At 44.9% G+C, this 21,732-nt stretch overlaps 5 protein-coding genes across 5 annotated transcripts; 3 read left to right on the top strand and 2 right to left on the bottom strand.

Moving 5' to 3' along the window:
• Window positions 1–11: 11 nt before the first annotated feature.
• Window positions 12–818, top strand: N7478_002999 (uncharacterized protein; the record flags this gene model as incomplete). Its single annotated transcript, XM_056919213.1, has 1 exon — window positions 12–818. One exon carries the CDS (start codon window positions 12–14, stop codon window positions 816–818), a length of 807 nt encoding a protein of 268 aa, XP_056782371.1.
• Window positions 819–1,714: 896 nt separating this feature from the next.
• N7478_002998 (uncharacterized protein) lies at window positions 1,715–3,047 on the top strand (the record flags this gene model as incomplete). The annotated part of the gene is made up of 4 exons (XM_056919212.1): window positions 1,715–2,479; window positions 2,566–2,910; window positions 2,963–2,982; window positions 3,035–3,047. 4 exons carry the CDS (start codon window positions 1,715–1,717, stop codon window positions 3,045–3,047), a joined length of 1,143 nt encoding a protein of 380 aa, XP_056782370.1.
• A 2,626-nt stretch (window positions 3,048–5,673) lies between these two features.
• Window positions 5,674–14,186, bottom strand: N7478_002997 (polyketide synthase; the record flags this gene model as incomplete). The annotated part of the gene is made up of 11 exons (XM_056919211.1): window positions 5,674–6,822; window positions 6,894–10,400; window positions 10,458–11,454; window positions 11,536–12,425; window positions 12,485–12,570; window positions 12,634–12,704; window positions 12,756–12,846; window positions 12,905–13,247; window positions 13,385–13,656; window positions 13,719–13,782; window positions 13,980–14,186. The coding sequence occupies 11 exons, from the start codon at window positions 14,184–14,186 to the stop codon at window positions 5,674–5,676; spliced, it is 7,677 nt and encodes a 2,558-aa protein (XP_056782369.1).
• Window positions 14,187–15,610: 1,424 nt separating this feature from the next.
• N7478_002996 (Serine hydrolase FSH) lies at window positions 15,611–16,511 on the bottom strand (the record flags this gene model as incomplete). The annotated part of the gene is made up of 3 exons (XM_056919210.1): window positions 15,611–16,167; window positions 16,230–16,419; window positions 16,470–16,511. The coding sequence occupies 3 exons, from the start codon at window positions 16,509–16,511 to the stop codon at window positions 15,611–15,613; spliced, it is 789 nt and encodes a 262-aa protein (XP_056782368.1).
• Window positions 16,512–19,857: 3,346 nt separating this feature from the next.
• Window positions 19,858–21,300, top strand: N7478_002995 (Transferase; the record flags this gene model as incomplete). Its single annotated transcript, XM_056919209.1, has 1 exon — window positions 19,858–21,300. One exon carries the CDS (start codon window positions 19,858–19,860, stop codon window positions 21,298–21,300), a length of 1,443 nt encoding a protein of 480 aa, XP_056782367.1.
• Window positions 21,301–21,732: the final 432 nt, after the last annotated feature.

Genomic DNA, 21,732 nt, shown 5'->3' with positions numbered 1-21,732 from the left:
ATTTTTGGTTCATGCCCGACAATCAAATCCAGGCAAATTTCCTCAGTCATCGCGAGAAGCTCATAGCTGTTGATCGCATTAGGGGTAATTTCCAGGGAATCGGAAGTCAGACATGGAAATGGGCACATTTCTTTGAAGCCTTTCGGGACGCGCGCACCTATCTCTATGTGCTGTTCTCGCTACTAATGAATATTCCAAATGGGGGTATAACCACATTCGGCTCTCTCATTATCAGCTCTTTTGGCTTCTCCGATCGCATGTCCCTCATGCTTAATATGCCAATGGGTCTTGTTGATATTACCTGCAAGTTGGGATTGACATACCTTTCTGACAAATATCTTGACCGAACTATCTTTGCCGTTATTGCCATTTTGATACCCATGGTCGGCGGAATTTTGATGATTGTCCTCCCTCTTCATGCCAAAGCTGGACTATTGATCGGCTATTATCTTATCGGCGCTGCTGGAACTTCGTGGTGTTTGATTATGGTGATGATCTCTAACAATACACTGGGCTACACCAAGAAAGCAACCGTGAACGGTCTACAGATACTGGCATATGCTGTCGGAAACTGGATTGGACCGCAGACTTTCCGCTCGGATCAAGCCCCTGAGTATTTCGATGGCAAGTTGATGGTCGCTGTCATGTACGCTCTGGCAGCGGTGACCTTGCTGTTAATCCGTCTGATTAATGTTATGGAGAATAAGCGACGTGACCGGCAGGCGCTTACTGATCCAGACGCTGCGAACGCTGCTGTTGGTAGTGAGTTCTTAGACTTAACCGATTTTGAGCAGCCGGCCTTCCGTTATGTGCTCTAATAGAACACAATCTGTGCGATGGGACTTAAGGAATGGAAGCAGGATATCCTGAGGCTTGAGCTCTTCTGGAAAAATGAACTTCTTTTATACTATCTTTACTGTACTCATGTATCTTAGTGGCTCTAAAATGGGCCCTATGCAGTATTGCTTAGTCTCTGGTCATTCCATTTGATGTTTCTCACTCAGAAGCGACTTCAGTATCTAGCTGTCATCGGTATCTCTAGATGACCTTCTTATTACTTGCCAACAAATCATAGTCAGATCTTGATTACGCCATATAGAATACCGAAAAGGTAAATGGTTTGGGGACTAGTCAAATACACTCATCGCTGCGAGCACTATGACGGTGCTCTAACAACCTGGAAGCAAACAGGGGGAAATCTTACAATTGAGTAAGCACCGAATAATCTTCTCAAATAAGACACTTTGTGCATAGCATTCTATCTTTGCGTTCATGCTGTCCAAGACCAAGACTCAGCTTCCACCTATTCCCTAATTGTGTTTTGAAAAACGCTCTATAGTGGGGCAAAATATTTACTTGAGATACGAGTTATTAGGCTCATGATCCCTCTGGGCACATAGCGAGTATGATAGGGCAGCATACAAAAAGTGAACAGAATTGGCATGGGTGGAATGGGTGGATGGTGGAGTCGAGTGGAGTGAGTGAAAGTGGTGGAGTGTGGAGCTCAATATTACTGTCACTGTCTCGAATGTTTGAAGGGTTTGGAACCAATCCGTAAAGATGGAATGATAAGTAAATACTACGTCCTGTATGTTAGTAGCAATCGTGAATATTGTGAGTTCTAACGCAAGTAAACAACATTTGCTGTACATGTGAACAGCCATTCACTTCGGTCGCTTTCATTGGTCTCTGTCGAGCTTCGTATATAACCATCATGACGAGAATCTCAACGCGTAACAAGCCAAAGATTGCATTCATCGGCCTCGGAGCTATGGGGCTAGGGATGGCTATACACCTACTCGAGGACGGGTTTCCTGTCAATGGATTCGACTTAGACCCAATGGCACTCGAGAGACTACTAGCCATGGGCGGTACCGCCGCCTCAAGTCCCAGAGAATGTGTCCAAGATGCCTCTTTCTTTATTTGCATGTTGGCAAACTCCACGCAAATAGATCAGGCGTTTTTCACAGAATCAACGGGTGCCATCTTTGGCCTGAAACAGGATGCAATCGTCATATTATGCTCCACCGTTGCGCCGGGTTTCCCCCAAGAGGTCTTGAGCCAAGTCCACCGCCGCTTTTCAAGGCCAGATATACAGATCATCGACTCCCCTGTATCCGGTGGGACAATTCGTGCCACTCGGGGCACGCTGACGATTATGTCGTCAGGCCCCGAGGGTACAATGAGAATTTCCCAGCCAGTTTTGCAGTCTCTCGGCGAAGCATTGTACAACATCGAAGGGGGTTTGGGAAGTGCGAACAAAGTCAAACTTATCAATCAGCATCTTGCAGGTATTCATATTGCAATTGCAGCCGAGATTATGGGACTAGCCGCTACCATGGGGTTGAATACACAGCGGTTATATGAAATGGTGTTGAATAGTCCTGCACATAGTTGGATGTTTGAGAACCGAGTACCACACATGCTCGCCGATGACTGGTCACCCCATTCTGCACTTGGCATCTTCGTTAAAGATATGGTATGTTACATTCTCTAGTAGCAAATCGGGGTGTTTATTTTCATTTAATCATATCTTTTTTTTGAAAATTACTAACATGGCCTCAGCGGATCGTCACTTCGGAGGGCCTCAGCCAGAACATTCCGCTTTATGTCGCTACTGCGGCAGAGCAACTTTATAACTTTGCTGCTCTCTCTGGATATGAAAAAGAAGATGATTATGGTTTAGTCCGAATATTCATTCCACATGATTTGTCACTGGTTTTAGCCGCCGCGCAGCAGAAGAGCCACGCAGATGATCAACAAAAATTTGAAATGATATGCAATATGCTAGAAATTACTCACGGGGTAACAGCAGTTGAATCTCTTGCTCTTGCTATGAAGCTTGATCTCTCTATTAAGTCGCTGGCCCCAATCATTTCGAATGCAGCGGGTACAAGTCGAAGTTTCGAGGTCATTGCGTCCAGGATAATGGAGAAAAATTCTACAATGATGCGTACTTTAGTACAGTCAAGAAACATACTGGTCAGTTTATTTCTTATGAGATTCAAGCCAATTTTACTGATGCAAAATGTAGGCAAAAGCAATAACTCTTGCCCAGGCATATAATTACCCTCTCCAAATAACAGCTACCACGCTGCAGCTGTTACAACAGGCCGTGGTCAGTGGGTTAGGAGACAAGGATTATGTATCACTTCTCGCATTATGGAGTCCTTGACTGTTCAGAAACTCTTTTCACAGGCTGAGACGTACTAGTTAGTCCTGCGGCTCAAAAAGTTTTCCGATCGCTATCTTCAAGTTTGGCCCACGATATAGTTTCAACTCGAAGACTCCTTCCAAGGGAAGTAGGGCTTTAAGCTATTCATTTTTGATTGGGCAAAAAAATGTAAAAGATTAAAAGACAAAGCAAAAGCATATATAAGCAAGTGTAAGCGTAAGTGTAAGTGCAAGATGGTAGTCGCCTAGTACCCACGAACCTGGTATAGGCTCTACTATTAGCTATTCAGCTTTGTATATTATGCATATTTTCCCGAATCGGCCTTCACATTCATATACAGCTTTATTATCGACGTAGCAGGGTTCAAGGTGACTAAATACAAGGGGTTCTAAAAATTATAATGTGAGCTGCGAGGAGCTCTGCAGGAAGACACCGTTCAACATGCAATGGAATTTATAAACAACAAGGAGTCGGGACCGCGCCCAGGCGTGGTCTTTAGCCAAGGTAAGCTAGATAACTCACTCCGCGAGGAATGAGTTATTATTAGCAAAGTATCTGAGTTAAAGAAGACTGATTTGTTTACGAACCTGAGAAGACTATATACAAACTAACCTAAAAATCCCTATACTATTCTATTACTTTTATTCCTAGAGCAAAAAAAGAGTACTTCCATTCAGTCCGGCTCGGGTAATTATTGCTCTGGAAAAGCCGGTTTCTGATTATAGCTATACGTGGAAGTATATTGGTATGTGTAAGACCTACTTTGACCCTCTTAGCCAGCATCATTGGATCATTAAAAGTACACAATAGATCTCTATCCTACTTCGCCCGATTTATTACAACACCAAAATAACGCTCATTAGAATTTATAGCACTTCTTAAACGTTTTTGTGTTTGTGAGGAATGACGACACCCGGAACTCAAGGAACAAAATAAAAAGATTGATTGAGCCGGGATTGACCACGGAGATCCCCATCTATTGGGAACCAGTTTGCGGCGGCTAGGCGGGAAGGAGGAGGATGCGCGAATATCTTGGTATGGAAATGAAAGCAGACATCAGCAGCTGAGACCGAACGCAATTGAAGCGCAAAAGAAACGCGGCTTTGGATCTTAAATCAAATGTTGTTTCATTATAATGTTGTATTTCTGTTACGGCATACATGCATATTGATATTCCAAAGGAAAGATCAACGAATGACGCATGTTGATATTAGAACGGGCGCATGACTTACCGAGGGTTCCAGCCCCGGACCTCTCACGTGAAGCATACGAACTATGGTTAGTATAAAATGCATGAATGCTTGGAAGTAGTAGACTTCTAAGGATTAGTTTCTGTATAACTTTTATGAAAGAACTCTATCTAATATCATTATTCTTTATCTGCCTAGCCCTTTGACGTCAACCTTAACAGTATCTCTAATAAGTCTAGAACTAATTACCTAGAAGTAAGAGTTAGATTTAGTAGTTAAATAAGATAAGGAAGTATCTAATAGATAAGAGAGGTTTAAAGAAGTATATTAGGTACTATAGGCTGAGATAGAGAAAATCCTGAATCTGTAAGACTAAAAAAAGTACTAACGACAATATAATAGGATAAAAAAAATAAAAAAAACTATACCTAGAAGTAGAGACTATAGAAAACTCCGATAATAGGATGAATATAAGATAAAGGTCTCTTATTTCCTCTAAAAACATCTTACTAATTGTATTAGTCTAGCTATAGGATCCTAGAAGCCTATAGAACTTATCTACTAAAGGGACTTATCTACTAGAGAGTAGTAGTTAGTAATTACTTAAGTAGGAAATAGATAATTAATAAGAGATAGAAGGTTAAAGGTTTATTTGGCTATAGAAAATAGTCTTTACTATTACTATAACTATATATAGGAAGTCAAGAAAAGATAGGAATAAAGTGTTTAAAAATATAATTCTAGTAACAATATATAGTTCTATAGCTAAGCTTCAGTAAAATTGCTGGATAGCTAAGTAGTCTAATTATATTAGTTCGGTTTTTGTTGTTACAAGTTTAAACCTGAACGACAGAACTTTTTTTTTGGCCATATCTGACCGCCCGATAAGACTCCCGGGCGCGTCTAAGGAATACCAATACTAAAAATTGCAAATTTTAACCGGTCACTACAATATGAAAATAGCTTCAATTAAGATGGAAAGAAGGTCAAATAGACTTTCCCAAATTTTCAAGGGTTAGTGATCACTTAAAAGGGATAAGGTAAGGAGGGTAGTTAGTAGGATAAGATAAGATAAGATAAGATAAGGAAAGTGCGCGCGCGCTCTTGCACGGAAACATATACATATATGGGATGATCATGAATTCAACGTGAAAATAACATTTAAGTAGCGCCCTTCTGTTCATTATATATGGTGTCATCTGCGATTCCTATATGAAAAACTCGGCACATTCGCAAAATAGAGAAAAATCAAAGTTTGGTAAGCGTTCGAACAATTCAACTGTCTTAGAATGACATTCGGCGTCCGCTCTAAAGGATAGTCTTGGCTACAACCAAGTCGGCAATACTGGCGAGCGGTTCTTCACCCATGATATCAAAGACGGCAACAGTAGCCCCGAATTCTTTACCAATCCAGTTGCGCAGATCCACAGACATCAACGAATCGACGCCGTATTTAGAAAGTGGTTTACTGGGCTCCACGTCTTCGACAGAAATAGACATGGTACGTGCTAGCTTCGCCGAAAGTGCTTCTAGGACGATCTGAACGCGTTCCCCAGAATCAGTAGATTGTCGGAAGCGAGAACTATAGTTCTTGGTGGAAGAATAGAGATCAATCGTTCCTGAGTTTGGAAGGTATGTATATGAAGAAAACAGAGGTCTTCCGAGCATTGAAGGGGGCGTGTTTCCCTCAAGAAGATGGTCGGCTGGCGTGAGCAGACCAAGAAGAATTTGGGTGTCGTCCGGCAATTTTTGAGAGTTTTTGCGGCTGATGTAGATGTCGAGCAAGGCAAGAAGCTCAGACCCTTCAATGGGCCGGAAATCCCCGGCATCCTGACGCTGGCGCTGGTAGGCTTTATTCTCAGCAATAATCCCAATGTCGCGCATCCAGCCAATGTCTATAGAAAGAGCTGCTTCGCCTAAGCCAACACGATAGCGGGCTAATTCATCTTGGAATGAGCAACCACCTGCATAATTTGAGCTTCCCATCATACCGACAGGCCCAGCAAGGGATGAAAGAAGAATGAAGAAATCAAGTCCACGGGGAAGTAATCGGTGAAGGTTCCACGAAGTCTCTACTTTTGATCTGAGCGTAATCTCCCACTTTTCAAATGACATGTTTTCTTGGAAGATACCATCTTGCAGAACCATGGCAGCGTTAATGCAACCATTGATAGGAGGCATTGTTTGTGCAGCTTCTTCTAAGGCTTTGGTAAGACTTGACTCGGAGGATAAGTCACATCGCGGGGACAGTATTTTGACACCTCGGGCGACCAATCTAGTCACAGTCTCGATGGCAGCTCTCGATTTTGCACCAGACCGTGACAATATGATCAAATACTTAGCACCACGCTCAACCATCCACTCTATTATTGCGATGCCGAGACCACCGAAGCCCCCGGCGACTAAGTAGGAAGCTGAATCGTCAAAGCACTGGGAGACGTGCGCCTCAATAAGCCCCTGAGAGAGAGATTAAGATCAGTTTATCAACTCAGAAAAGTTTCACTTTTTTGAAGACAACTTGAACTTACCGAAATTACATCACCAGATTCCGCGGAAATTATGACCCGATCGAGCATTTCTTCCCCTTGAAGCAGCCTAAAGGCATCCTCCGCCTGTGAAATACTATACAATATTTTCGGCTGTGGGGCCTGGATTTTTGCTTCAATCAACGATATAAACGCATCCCGAGCCAGTTGTTTCAAAACTTTGGGAAGATCTGCCAAGTCGATGATCGAAAAGATGATGTTCTTCGACAAAATCCCCAGGGATAGTGTCAGATTCTCTGCAAAATTGACATGACCGATTGCGATAAATCGTCCGCCAGGTGCGAGACATTCGCAAGACTCATCCAGCATATCTTTTTCCACCAGGGAATTCAGAACTACATCAACTCCAGCTCCGTCTGTTGCTTGTAAAACGTCTGCTGCGAATTGATGATCTCGGCTTGAAAATACATTATCAGCAGGTATCTTGAGGACGTTTACGAGCAAGTCTGTTTGTCTAACAGACGCACTCGTAGCATAGACATGAGCTCCTTGTTGCTGCGCGAGACGAACTGCAATCCTGCCCACGTCACTGGCTGCTGAGTGAATAAGAACAGTTTGTCCTTCTTCAATTCGAGCAATCTCGATCATAGCATAAAACGCTGCGATCTTAGGACCAATTATTGAGCAGGCAGTCTCCAGGGACACACTTTCGGGAATCTTGACAACAGCGGTTTGATGCGCTCGTGGGTATTTGCGCAGAGGATTGATAGCATACATGTAGACACGGTCCCCTAACCGGATAGATTCATCGCAGCCTGGGCCCACTCGGGTAACCAAACCTGCACAGCTGTCACTGGAGATACCACCATGAGAATCAGTCCGACTCAAGCTCCACGCCTTTGCTTCAATTTCAATCTCGTCGGAAGCAACAATAGTCCGATAAGTCGTGTCTTGCACGAATTGCACAGAGTTATCAACTTCCTTGCCACTCAAAGAGAGCTCTAAAGGACCAGCATCACCCCAAGGGATCTTCTGAACCTGGGGCGAAAGAACTCGGTGGAGAGCATTGTTGCTGACGGAATTTTCAACAACACGCCCCGTCATCAGGATCCCATCCCTCATAACATATTCCAGCTCATCCGATTGAGCAGAGCCAAAGGATGCCTCTAGAACCCTTGCAGTACCGCTAACGACAGTATCAAGGTCATATTCGCTGTCGACGCTCAAATTGACGAAGTGATTGCTGGGCTGTTCCCCCCGAAGCGTGCGGAAGAAGCCCTGGGCCACACCATACTCTGGAGCTAGGGGGTCATCGGGAACATTTGCCGTAACCCATAAAAGCCTACGGGAAATCCTGTTCAAAGCTCGTAGAGCTGCGAACCCGTCCTTGGTCAGTCGTGCCAGTAGTGGCTTGTAGACTTCAACCAAAGAGACAAAAATGGTCTCCGAGTTCGGTTTCGCTTGTGGCTGTTGCAGCTTGGCTTCGTCAAATGGTAGTATATTGATTGTCGAGTTGGTCCGTAGGCCAAGGTGTTGACTAAGGCGTTTTGCCATTTCCAATTGTTCGCATTGTTCGTCATCAACTAGCAAGGTAATGTTACTGATGGTTGAACTTGTTTCGTGGACCTCGGGTCTATCCTCTAGTGCTGTGGTGAGAATAATGCTGACAAACTGGGAATCTTCATTCTCATAATCCCTAATGACTAGATCATTTCCAGAAAATCCATTGTTGCGCAGATAGTGATGCCACATGGTCTCAGTGATCGCAGGAGAATGATATCTCCATTTCTCACGGGCAACCCACCATCCAGGAACCAAACCAGCCATGAAGTTTGTGATAACATCATTTGGCTTGATTGCTTCTAGCAAAATGAGGTGGCCACCAGGTTTTAACGCTTTTCGGATATTTCGTATAGTAGCCTCCAGGTCCGGCGTTGCGTGGAGGACACTCCCGGCAATGATCAGGTCATAAGATGCCGGCACAAATCCCTGCGATTCAAACGGACGATTCATGTCAAATGTTTGAAACTTCATGCGCCCCTCGGCTTCCAGGTCAGACCAGCGTGATCTTCCTCGATCTAGAAACATTGGAGACACATCTGTGTAAGTGTACTCAGAAAAGCTTCTGGTCCCAGCCCGAGAGTCGCGTTCCTTCAAAGCAGACATAACATGCCTGGTCATTCCACCAGTGCCCGCACCAACTTCAAGGATCCTCATGGCAGGGTCACTATGAGATGCTAGATCCAGAACTCTCTGAAGCCGCCCGTCTGTACATATGTTTCTGAAAAGAGCAGCGTAGAAGGTATCAGCAAGATCAGAGTTGAATATAAGCTCAAGCGGATTTATTTCCCCTGTCATGATCTTGGTCAAATCCCGGGCACATGCCGTGTACACTTTCCAGTCTGGAAGGACACTATCAACTTCACAAAGTTTGGCCTCAAGCTGCAAGTCATTTGTCGATTCTCCTTCCAATCTCCGATGCAATGGGAGATTCTGAAAGTGACGTTGTAGCCATTCAAAATGCCGACTTAGATTCTTCGGGATCTCATTTTGGCTTACCTTACTCACGGCCTTGATGATAGCTATATCCAACACGTATCTGAGTTTGACAAAGTTTCTTGCTATTGTGGCCCCATCTTCGGGTGTATGATGCATCAAGTGTACCCACTGGTCTGGCTCAAGCATGCCCAGTTGCGGTTTCCATTCAATCCTGTGGATCAGTTTTTTTTGCTCTTCAACATCCTTTGTCACGGTTGCCAAGGAGGCATTTTTGATATAACAGAGGATTCGTCCATTTTCAGTGACAGCATACGCTCGGCCCCCGCTTGTACGCTTCGAAGAGCCTAAATCACTGGTACTGCCTTCGAATTTTCCCAGCAACCGGATAGAGCCACACTCAGGGTGTTGCCAGCCCGAGGAGGCAAACCAAGCGTCCACAAGCCGAACGGGGATCCTACCCACTCGCTTATGATCAGCACTGAGCACCAGAGCTTGAAATAGAGTGTCTAGTACTGCGGGATGTACAAGACTGCGTGTCTGCAATTTATTTTTCGTGACATCAAGGAGTGCGAAAAATCTTTTCTCTCCATCCCAAGACATATCCTGCAGCTGCTGAAACATCTCGCCATACTGAAGGCCGTATCTCGTAGCATCATTATATACCACGTACGATTCTAGTGGTCGAGTACACAGTTTCTTGGCTTCTTTGAACTCATCGGAAACATTACTTTCCGTTTGGAGTCTGCTGTTTTGGCCGTTGATCTCAACTTGAATAATCGCCTTGCAGCATTTGGTCCATTTGCCTCGATAATACGAAAATATGGCAATATCAAATTCAGGCATGTTAGCGGTCCTCTTGTCTATTTGGCGTAGGCAAACTTGGGTCTCTGTTCGTTCTTCCCAGGTTTCAGCAATAATGATCGGGCTTAAAAAGTCAATCTCTTTCACAAAGTAGCCATTAATATTGTCATTGGAAGGTACAATCTGACGGGCAGCTTCCATAGCTAAAAGGAGTATTCCTGCTGCAGGATAGATCACAGTATCGCTAATCTAATAGCGAAGTCAATATAATGGTTTTTACCGAACGTGAAGAATTGGGAGACCTACCTTGTGCTGGGCTAACCAAGGAGTGGTTTCAACGCTCAAGAAATTTCTCCAGCGAGGCTCAAAAGGATTCCAATCGGACACAGGAACTCCCAAGGTTTCTCCATATACACTCTCTCGAAGTCTAAAGTCTCGGCTAATGCGAGACTCTTTCCAGTAGTTGTTGGAGCGGTCAAATGGATATGAAGGGCAGTTGGTGAGGAATGATGGTGGCGTAGTAACCGAATGGCGGTTAACTGTAGAGACGGACAACTTATGCCCAATGCAGAATAACTGGCCTGCAAGATTCATTATTGATTCAAGGGAGCTCTGGCTTTTTTGAAGGCTAGCATGGTATCGGTGCTCTTTGTTTTTATTACCAGGCTGCTCAATCGTGTCTCTCACTGCTCGCCGAAGAGCCGAATGAGGGCCAATTTCCACAAGATCGGTAATACTGCCGATTCCAGCTCTGAGTGTTGATGTTTTCTGTGTAAGAAGTTGCACTGCATCGGCAAATCGAACCGGAGAGACAAGATTGTCTACCCAGTATTGAGCTTTGACCAGAGTCTTTGGGGAGGCAACTTGACCGGTCACCGATGAAACCATGGGGATAGACCCTGGTTTTGCACGCTCTGGCGAGTTGGAACATTCCAATGGGCCAGTAAGAGAGTTATATTCATCAGAAATTGCATTCATGGAAGGAGAATGATATGCAACACCTGTGTTGACTTTCTGCGAAAAGACCCCATCTAGATCTGCTTGTGATTTAATTTCACTAATAACCTCCTCTGGTCCAGAGAGCGTACAATTGGACGGACTGTTGACACATGCTATGGTGACCTGACTCTGTGCATCAAGTTGGCTTTTCATAAGATAGCTTTTTACTTGACCCTCTGCTATATTGATTGCTAACATGGCCCCTGGGGAAGCGGTACTAGCAGCTCGCAGTTGGTCCGTTAGTTTTCCTCTGAAATAAGCCACTCGGCAAGCAGATGATAAGGACAAGGCTCCAGTGGTGTACCTAAAAGCGAAAGAGAAACTTCGTTAGACAAAAAAATCTTGACAGGTATCGTTGGACCATAAACTGATGTGAGATACGTACGCAGCGGCAATCTCTCCAGATGAATGGCCAACAACCGCCTTTGGAACGATTCCAAATGAATTCAGTAGGTCCACCAAAGCGATCTGGAGGGCTGTCAACATAGGCTGACTGTATTCAGGTAGATCAATTTTGTCGGCATTTCGAAGTTCATCTGCAAGACGATTAGCGATACTTAGAACCATGGAAGAGACCCTCGGGCCTCGCTCAATATCTTGCCTACCGAATATAGACCAGCTGCACCCAAAATCAGCAAAGTGTTGATCTATGCGCCTGAGACTATTTGCGAAAACCCGATATTGAATTAATTCCAATCCCATTTCAACGTACTGCGCTCCTTGGCCGGTGAAAATAAATGCTAATCCAGGTTGACTTGAGCTTCGCACAGGCTTGACCGGCTGAATGGTCCAATTTACTTGACCTCCATTAGGAGCTCCAATCATAGCAAATGATCTCCAAAGCATTTGGCTGCGGCGGTCGCTTAGTGTGAATGCTAGACGACGAAGCGTGGTCGCCTCACTAAATTGACCACCACTTAACAGGCCTTTGTACTGATTAACAATACGTTCCACGGCTCTTTTGTCGGATCCCGTCCAGACCAGTAGCTGCGGTGGACATTTATGCAAATTTGAAAGTCTCATAGCGGCCAAGGTTGGCATCATGTTTTCATTTCCTGAATCGCCGTTTTTGGAATAAATCCACCCCATGTCTGTCGCTTGTGTCACATCACCTGGCTTGGAGGCTGTGCGGTGATTACCTGCTAAATCATGACTTTCCAAATAATGCAGTGCATCATCAAGGATAACATGGGTGTTGGATCCTCCAAATCCAAATGAATTGACCGATACTCGGCGAAGCCCACTTGTCGGCCAAATGATGCTTTCCTTCGGGATCTAACGCGTATTTAAATCAGTTTGGCTACACAGATCGATTGTGATTGATAATAATTTACCTCAATAGCAAAGAACTCTGCATCGATGGCGGGGTTCACTTTCTCCATTAGAGCTTGCGGTGGTATAATACCTCTTTCTAAGATCACTAAGAAAAGTCAGGCCAACTGCAGGGGCGGGGAAAAAAAGGAAAATAAAGGTTCGGAAATACATATTGCTTTAAGCAAGCTTGCTAATCCGCTTGCTCCTTCGAGGTGGCCAATGTTTGCCTTAATGGATCCCCTAACAATCGATTAGCTTACTTCCCCTCAGGGGTTGAGACCCCGTGCTTACACATAAAGAGGGCTTTGCGATGAACGAAATTTTCGAAATACTCGACCGATTGCTTTTGCTTCTATTGGGTCTCCCACGGGGGTCCCAGTTCCTAGAGGGGCATGTGTGAGATTGTCAAATACACAAGTTAAGATACTATTGTAACTTACCATGAGCCTCGACATACCGCGTCTCATGGAATGAGAGTTTAGCCCGCTTGTATACATGGCGAATCAATTCTTCCTGGGCTTGGAGGCTCGGCTGTGTGAGTACTGGGCTATGACCATCTTGATTTGACGCCGTCGAGCGAATGATGGCTCTGATCATATCTCCGCTCTGAACCGCAGCAAAAATTGGCTTTAACACGAAGGCAATGACACCTTCTCCTCTGGCATATCCATTCGCACGGTGGTCGAAACTGTAGCAAAGGCTATCCGGTGATAAGAAATTTTGATTGGATAGCATCTGGAAAATGGACGGATCGAGACATATATTGGACGCCGTTACCAGTGCCTTAATTTACCGATCAGAATAATAGAAAGATAGAGAGGGGGGAGGAAAAAATGGAGAGATATTGAAGTGAGAACTCCTCTAGAGTAGCAGGAAGACGAAGGGAGTCTTAGATTGAATATGGAAGATATGCAACTTACACATGATGCATCGCCACTCTGTAGCATCTTGCAAGCCATATCAATCGCTGACAAGCTACTAGAGCAAGCAGTATTAACATGCATGCTAGGCCCTCGAAGATCAAAATACCAGCTCACTCGATTCGGAATGAGACATGCGACAGTACTGCCAGTGACCACTGTGCGTTCCGTATTTTCAGGGTCTATGGCTGCCATGCGGGCCTTGTCCTCGAGCATCGAAGCCGAAAAGACCGCTGTAGAAGATCCTCTCAGACTTTCCACAGGAATACCGGCTGTTGAAAATGGTTAGCTGTTCCATGTTCAAATCATGGTCTTTGTCGCTTTTATTGAATACCGTTCTCAAAAGCCCGGTACGATTCTTCCAATGTCCATCTTTGCATTGGGTCCATTGATGCCGCCTACGTAGAGCCAGGTCAGGTACATGCATAATTTATCTCAAAATCATTTTTCCAATAACTCATACCTCTTGTGCTGTCAAAGAAAAAAAGGCGCATCGAAAGCACCTAAATTTTCGTGAAGAAAGTGTCCTCCATGAGCTGGTATCTAGTGCCAGCCGATAAGTCGTCTGTAGATATTGCTTGTAAGGTGAACATACTTTGATTGATGCATTATTCGTGAATGATTCTGGGTTAATACGAGATGTAGGCCACTCGGTTCTTAGATTTCGCCGTGATTCAAGGGCTTCCCAAAGGGAATCATCGTTGTCAACATCTTGCGGCAGTTTGAAAGAGTATCCCACAATGGCGATTCCATCGGCAGGAGGAATTGACGGAGCTCTCGAAGTGCTCGTAGCTTCGGGCATCATGCGTCTTCCAAAATGAGTTATGAAATGTGGTTTATTCGCGGTCCGTACTTTTATTGATAATTACGGGTTATAACTGCTTCTGTCGTGCATTATAAATATTAGTAATTGTGTACCTCAATCACTGGCATGAGCAGCCAAAGTTCCAGCGCGATGGACTGGGTCCGCTCCGAGTCAGCCTCCATATGCTACTAACTCTCTATGGCCAATAAACCTTACTACAAGATTAAAGGTATGATATGGTGTGGATATACTCGACCCCTTGGCAATGTTACTTCGTAGCTACCATGTTAGGATAGTCTCCATGTCTTAAGATCGATGTAACGTCAAATCTGTGCTTGTGGATTCTCCACATTCTGTATAGAGTTAGCATATATCCTCTAAAATCCATCTTCCCGTACTCCAACTCCCGATTTCTCATGTTTGTTTGTTTTTGACCTTCCGGCTATTAAAATAGCTTCAAATCTTTGGTTATTGGGCCCACCAGGCCGAACGTGGCTTCAATGTTCTGACCCATACCGACCTTACCCAACAACCTTAGAGTAAAGTAAAAAATATAGATCAATATTGTGCCAGTGGTCTGGTATAGTATTGCGAAAGATTTTAAATTATTTCTGCTCATTTGTCTTTACTTTTATCGTTATATTCCCTTAGTCCTTACTTCCTAGCATATCGCAATGGTATTTGCTCCAGGCCTCGGCAGACTAGCCAACTCCCACTAGTCTATTCTAGTACATTTCCCCCATCAGTTAAGTGGGACTATCCATGTTCACGGTCATTCGACCGCCATGTGTTTCATCATGAATCCTTCACAGGGGAAAGGGTTCCACCCGATAACCTCTTTCCTGTGATATGACTGGCCGACCTTTCGAGGATCTAGTGTTCTCGCTCCTGCTTCCGCACATCTCACATGAACTTCGTTTTGCCGGGAAGGTCTATTTAAGTTAAAAAACTATGCATGTTTGCCATAATGCAATGAGGACGATAATGAAAGATAACGAATTCATAGTGAAACTTGTTGCATACCAGAAGGCCATGCCTACGCTAGACCTAGCTAGGCATTACGATACCGTTTCATTATCGGCTCGCCTAGGCATACTTCCGGGCGTTAATGCAATGCCCATAGCCGATGTTTGATGTTTGCCATACTAACATGCAAGCCGCATCACAGTGAGAATTCCAATATCAACCAACTGTGATTCTGCGGTGTAACGAATGATCTGGAACGATGTTCACCACCATGCTTTACTATGGTAGCCAGAATTCTGTTATTTTCGAGCCCTAATCTTTGGGAAGGATACAGTCCTCTCTCCATACTTGCAATAGATTCACAGCTATTCTTCTCACGCCACAGTGCGGCCCCTATTCTTCCTTCCTATTCTTGGATTCTATAGAACTGCCGTTGGCAAGTAAAAGTAAATAATTCAAGACTCGATATATAACTCTGTAGCTCGATCGATTGTCCTCTCCATGGCTCTGAGAATTGCATTCAGTTCTGGGGACTTGAATGATGGTATTTGATGACCAATACTATGCAGAACCACCTCACGCAAAGATGGCTCACATATGTCAACTAAGCCCCGACTGATATCCCCCTGGCCCCATAAACCTGAAAGGGGCGAGCGACAACTCAGACGGCCAAGATCTTCCTCCACTATAATCGCCGTAGGCACGCGGATCGCAACTCCATCGGTGAGTGGGTCAACACAGCGCACACACTCGCCGCGGAGTAGTTCCGGATCCAATGGTAATCCACCACTAAAAAATATTCCGCATTTCAACCCCATAGCGGAATTTTTGGCATCCTCGACAAGTAGTGTCGCTGCCATGATTGCCCCCTCGGAGAAACCCATCATGCCATCAAATGGACCTTCATGATCCACGTAGTCTGCTAATGCCGCCACAGCATCACGGACCTCTCTTGAGTTGTTGACAGTGGCGGGAAGGAATCCATAAGAGCTGCCCGTCACGATGGTAACACCTATTATTTGTCAATCGACTCGCTTAGGTTAGACCCAGTGTTTCATCAAACAATTAGCATACCGTTGTTTTGTTCTGTAGGGAAAGTTCCGTCGATAAAGATGAATTCGTGATCTGTGAACTCTTCTCGAATTGCCGCTAAAATGGAGGTCAGAAAACCCAGGCCTTTCTTTGGTATTTTCCGCACTATCCATTGCTCTTCCTTCAAATGTGCTGCTGTACTGAAAGGCTTACCAGTTTGTATCTCAAATATCTATGTAAAATAGGGTTAGCGAAGTTCATAGAGGAAATTGAAAATCATACCTGGGAGCATGTGCCCCTGCCATGTAGGCAGAGAAATCTCATCTTGGGGGAGGTATTTTTGAAATGAAAGGAATGTGCCAGGACCAAATTCAAAATATCTTTTGGACGTCTTGAAGGTGGAGAATCCTTTGAATCCTTTTTGGTCTAGAACTGAAACGATCTTTGAATTTACGGCACGAAAAGCCCAGCACATTCGGGACCTGAGCTTTACAATCTTTTCAAATTTCCAAGGTGGCGTTTCAACCTTCAAGTTGGTCAATGCTTGCTCGAGGATGCATGTGTATTATACAAACATGAAGACATTTCATTGATTTTGTAGCTAGCCACGCGAAGCTTTCCTGTGCTTGCTCACTTTTTTATCCCTGAAGATGACCTGATACCCGCCCAAATCACAGTTTTCGCTGCTTATCTATGGATAAACAGACTTGTTCTGTCTAAAGTCCTCGCTAGTATCCTCGCTAGTATCCTCGGTGATCATAAATTTTGTCGTGCGTGTAATTTTTAAGTCTGAACCACCACCATCTTTGTGCAAATGTTCCGTGGACTCTGAAGACTTAAGGTGATCCAGCTTATAGTAGGCGCTTGCAGATGTACTCCCAAGTCTGCTATGGTTCGTGGAAGTGAGCCCAGTATTGTCCTTGTGATTATGGTCATATGAGACACCAGATGAGAATATTCCGAGTGTCTTCATAAGGTTCCTGGTGCCTCTAATCTCCTTTATGATCTTAGGGATGCAGGGCAGGGAGACTACAAAGAAAGCGCAAGTCATCTCTGCAGTCGCCCAGAAGGCCAATGGGCCAAGGGTATATATGGAGTCGGCGGAATTTCCATGCGTAATCGTTGTGGATAGGCGGAATGCGGCGCAGATACATGCCCTAGTAGTAGTTTCTTTGTGTCAGTCGCAAGAATACCAAAATAATATTGAATACCTCAACGTCGAGGGAAGATTAGAAAATGACCCACAATAATCCAAGTGCAAAAATGATAGATATACCCATTCGTTTCTGCCATGTCATCTTCAATCCCCAAATTACTCCCTGTGGAAGGAGTAATATCATGACATCTGATATTAGTTGAATACTTGCAGAAGCCACCTGCAATTTGTAAAGGTCAAAACACTTGCTCGTAGCCGTGATCGTAATATCCCAGATGGCGCGCTGGGGGATGCATTGCAAATTGAGGGCCACCACGGTAGCGATTCCGTTGGCTATTTGGATGCATATTACAACAACAGCACTCCACCAGAAATATCCCTGAGTTTGACGACCCAGGGGTGCAAATAGTCGACACCACTCAACACAAATTGACACCTTCAATGATGCCAGAACGACCGAGTAGAATACTCCGAATAAGAATACGTACTAATCCACGTTAGAATATGGTCCCTTCAAGTAGTTTCCATGGACTTGCATATTGTGTAGGAATTAGGTCTCGGACGCGGACATTCCACGTGTGGACAAAATAACCCGGTGTTCCAATCAGGCGTAAAAGTGAGGAAACTGCACCCCAGTAGCATCCCTGTGCGCATATTAGTACATATGGGGTCTAAATAAAGGCCAATAACAGTGCTGACAGACATATGCGCATAATATCAGTCCTATAATCGAATGCCATCGTCAACTTAGTTTCTTCAAAGCAGGCCTCGAAACAAAAACTCACCTTCTTCTATTTTTATTTTCTTCAGTATGAAAATCCGGGCATACGCCCTCATGATAAAGCATATCGTTGCAATGGCTGCGCATGTTGAAAATACGCCGATAGCAAGAGGGTTATTGTTGGGGGGGTTGTCTAGGTTGGAGGTGATGCCAGCTGGCGGCGCAAGTGCAGGGCCGTCCAAATCCATTGAAAAGCTGTAGGTGACACTGGAAAAGGCTTGCTAGGGGCTCAAATATGTGCCAGGAAAATGTCTTCATATAACTGACACGTCCTCTTCGGATTCCAAGAGTGATCTTCAGGAGACATCCAGACCTGTCTCTCGTTGGCAAGTTCCAAACGGTCGGGAGGAGCCATTAGATACGGGAGGATACCCGTTGAGACAGGGCATTGTCTACGTAGTCCGTAATTCGCATTGACAATGGTCTAGCTCGTGGTAAATTACGCCACGGATTCAAAGTGGGCCCACAGTTGCCTAGTTCTCTATGCGGATGGCTCCGTACGATATCTCCGATTGTGGTATGTTGTACTAATGTCCGGCCCTCGGTACGGCTCTACCCATTTGGCTGGCTCCTCCTAAGCTAACCATAAGCAGGTCGATGTGTGTTGATCTCGGGGATGCCAAGCAAGGTGTCAGGTATCGGGATCTTCCTTCCGTAAACCTCTACTAACAACATCCAACGCCCCAAAAGTTAATCACCTCAATCATGAAAATCTTGCATTATATGATTCGTTGACCTACTTGTGCCTCCTCGGACCTTGGGGGCTCTGGGAATTCCCTACGGAGTACATGTTCCGAGTTCAAATACTCTTCACTTACCATTATATTATTCATAGGATGGGAAGGAAGTGAAGTGCAAAGTGTAAGAAAAATCATGGTGTAGCACGCTATTCATAAAAAGGCACTAGTTCGTGCGCTAAAATCCTGCGGAAATACTTTCACCGCAAAGCTGAGAATTGAACACTTTGGCCATACAAGCATGGGTAAATTTGTATCATACGTAATCTCGTGCCTAATTCTTTTATCTTCGGTCTAAAATTTATTTTTAAACCGGAGCTCGGGGCGTTAGTATGGAGGGGGAAAATGTCTATACTGTGAGGTCAGGTCCTTGGAATATAGAACATTTCAAGTCTATTACTCATCTCGCTAATGCCTAATCCCTGTTCCAAGGCTAAATGGTGTGTCGCTAATACGCGATCCGAGCGTAAAGTGGTGATTTAGCGCGTTAAAGATGCAGGAATTCACATGGCAGTCAATCCTCTCGCTCGCATATCATTTTATTGATTGGTTTTATTTGCAAATTTCAAACATCAGGGATATGTACGGATCCAGATTTGTCGCGATTCAAGCTTCATTAGCGTTGGCCCTTTTCTCAAAAATACTGATAGTCAAATCTCCGGATGAAGATCTGTTTTACCAGGTACTTGATCGAGTCAATTACTTGAAAAGAATCAAAGTTTGACCCACCTAATGAAACGGCATCCTCGTCAGCATAACACCCCACCGCTGAGTTGCCCAACGAGGTGTTTCCAACCCCTGTTACCCTGGACTAGAGGATTTTATTCCGTGCCAATCAGTACTCAGGGGTAGTCATTACTATGTACCATCGGTTCCTTGACCACGTGCTAGTGACAGGAAGGAGACTCATAAATCTTTCGGCTATAAGCGCTTTGTACAGACTTGTTGCTTTTGCAAAGCTATACGTTGCCAAAAACTCATATAATACCAATCAGCATGCCAAAGCAAGACGTCTATGAGCTTCACCCATTGGGTTGGGAAAATGACCCCGAGGAAGAACGATTCAAACTCTCGACTCTCGACTACCTTACTCCCTGCACTTATAACAATTATGCCTTGTTTTTCGAAATTGACGACGCCAACAAACCCCGAGTAGCTGCGGTCCTCAAGCAGGGTCTTGAGATGACCCTAAGTCAGGCAAGGCATATCTGTGGTAGTATCGAGAAGGATACTGATGGCGGCTATTCCTTTGTTAAGAAGCGGGATAGTACGGTACGCTTTTATGTTCAATGGGTGGACTCACCCGAAGATGAGAAAGATTATCCATCCTTTGACGACATCCGTCAGGGAAATTACCGTACCTCCATTCTCGGCGATATCAAACGCTGGAGTGTCAATCCAATGACATATGGAGAAAAGCCGGAGGCGCGTCCCGAAAATAGCCCTGTTGTCGCATCTTACAAGGCCAACTTCATCCGTGGTGGCCTTGTATTTATCATGCACCATCATCACTATTCCAATGATGTTATGGGCTGGGCTGGACTCACGCATCAACTTGCTGAAAATTGTTTCTCAATAATGAACAATACAGCTGCACCATTATGGGACATGGGCTGCCTCGACCTATCTCGCCTCACGAAGCCGAATGTGCCCGAGGAGAAGCGCGTCGATGGCCCCCCAGCACCCGAGCGACACCCCGGTCATATCACAGCTGAAATGCTCCTCTTTCATTTGCCCAAGAGCAAGGCAGCGGAATTAAAGAAACTCGCTTATCCTACTGAAAGTGGATCGTGGATCTCTACTTACGATGCTTTCTCGGCGTTTATCTGGCGAACTGTAACCCGCTTGCGTGAGCCAGTATTCAAACCAAGCCTCTCGGAACCTCTCTTCTGGTCAGAAGCTATTGATATGCGGCGACGATTGCATAGTCCAAAGGTATCGCCACGCATCCAGCGCAATGTAATGTCCGCAAGTCTCTCTATCACAGCTCCGGTGACCCAACCAACGGCAGGTGAGGTCATCACCGAGTGGCCGCTCACCAAGCTTGCTACATATGTCCGCCAGATGACCGACTGCATGACGCAGGAGGCTTTGGACGCAGCATTGGATATGGTGGCCACCGTACGAGACAAGAGCTCACTGAACCTCCGCATTGACTCTTTTCCACCCATGTCACTGCTTCAGACGGACCACCGCGATGCGAATATTCCAAATGCAAATTTTGGTTTTGCTAAGCCGGCTACATACCGCCATCTGATTGACCAGATGACTCCAGGTGTGATCATTATCTACCCATCGCGTGATCCATCTCCCGAATCGGATGAAGGCCCAGAGATCTCCATCACTTATGAGAAGAGTCTGAAGGAGGGTCTTATCAATGACCCTGAGTGGAGCAAATACTTTGAGTACCGGGGCGTAGATGCAGTGCAAGCTTCGTAGGCGAAAGCCAATACTAACTTGTGAGAATTCGTATCACTTGATGTAAGATAGTCTTCGTTTTTATCCATACCTCCGTGATAACTGCTTCCCTGATCATGCATTTCAAAATACCAATGGTTAATTATCGGCGTGAAAACGTTTCGCCCGTTGTAGTTCGTGCTGCTCCAAGGGGGTTTCTTCTCTGCAGGATTTTAGGAATTGGGCGTTTTATTATTTGAGGGGGGTATCATTCTATCAACTGCCTAAGTTGGGGCAAGCTTGGGGACAGTCTGGATGTTCGTGAGATCAAGGCATCTGTATCGGTTCTGCCAGTTAAAAGGCTACACGATAGTTTACCAGCATGGTGGTAGAATGCTTGAAGAGGGTGGGTGGATAATGAATAAGTGCGATTGGTTGAAGTGGGAAAATTAGGGGGGTACGGGGTACCTACCA

The sequence above is a fragment of the Penicillium angulare genome (assembly GCF_028827245.1).
Source record: "Penicillium angulare strain IBT 27051 chromosome Unknown utg000003l_segment0_segment0, whole genome shotgun sequence".
NCBI lineage: Eukaryota > Fungi > Ascomycota > Eurotiomycetes > Eurotiales > Aspergillaceae > Penicillium > Penicillium angulare.
This window is presented reverse-complemented; position numbering and strand designations above follow the sequence as displayed.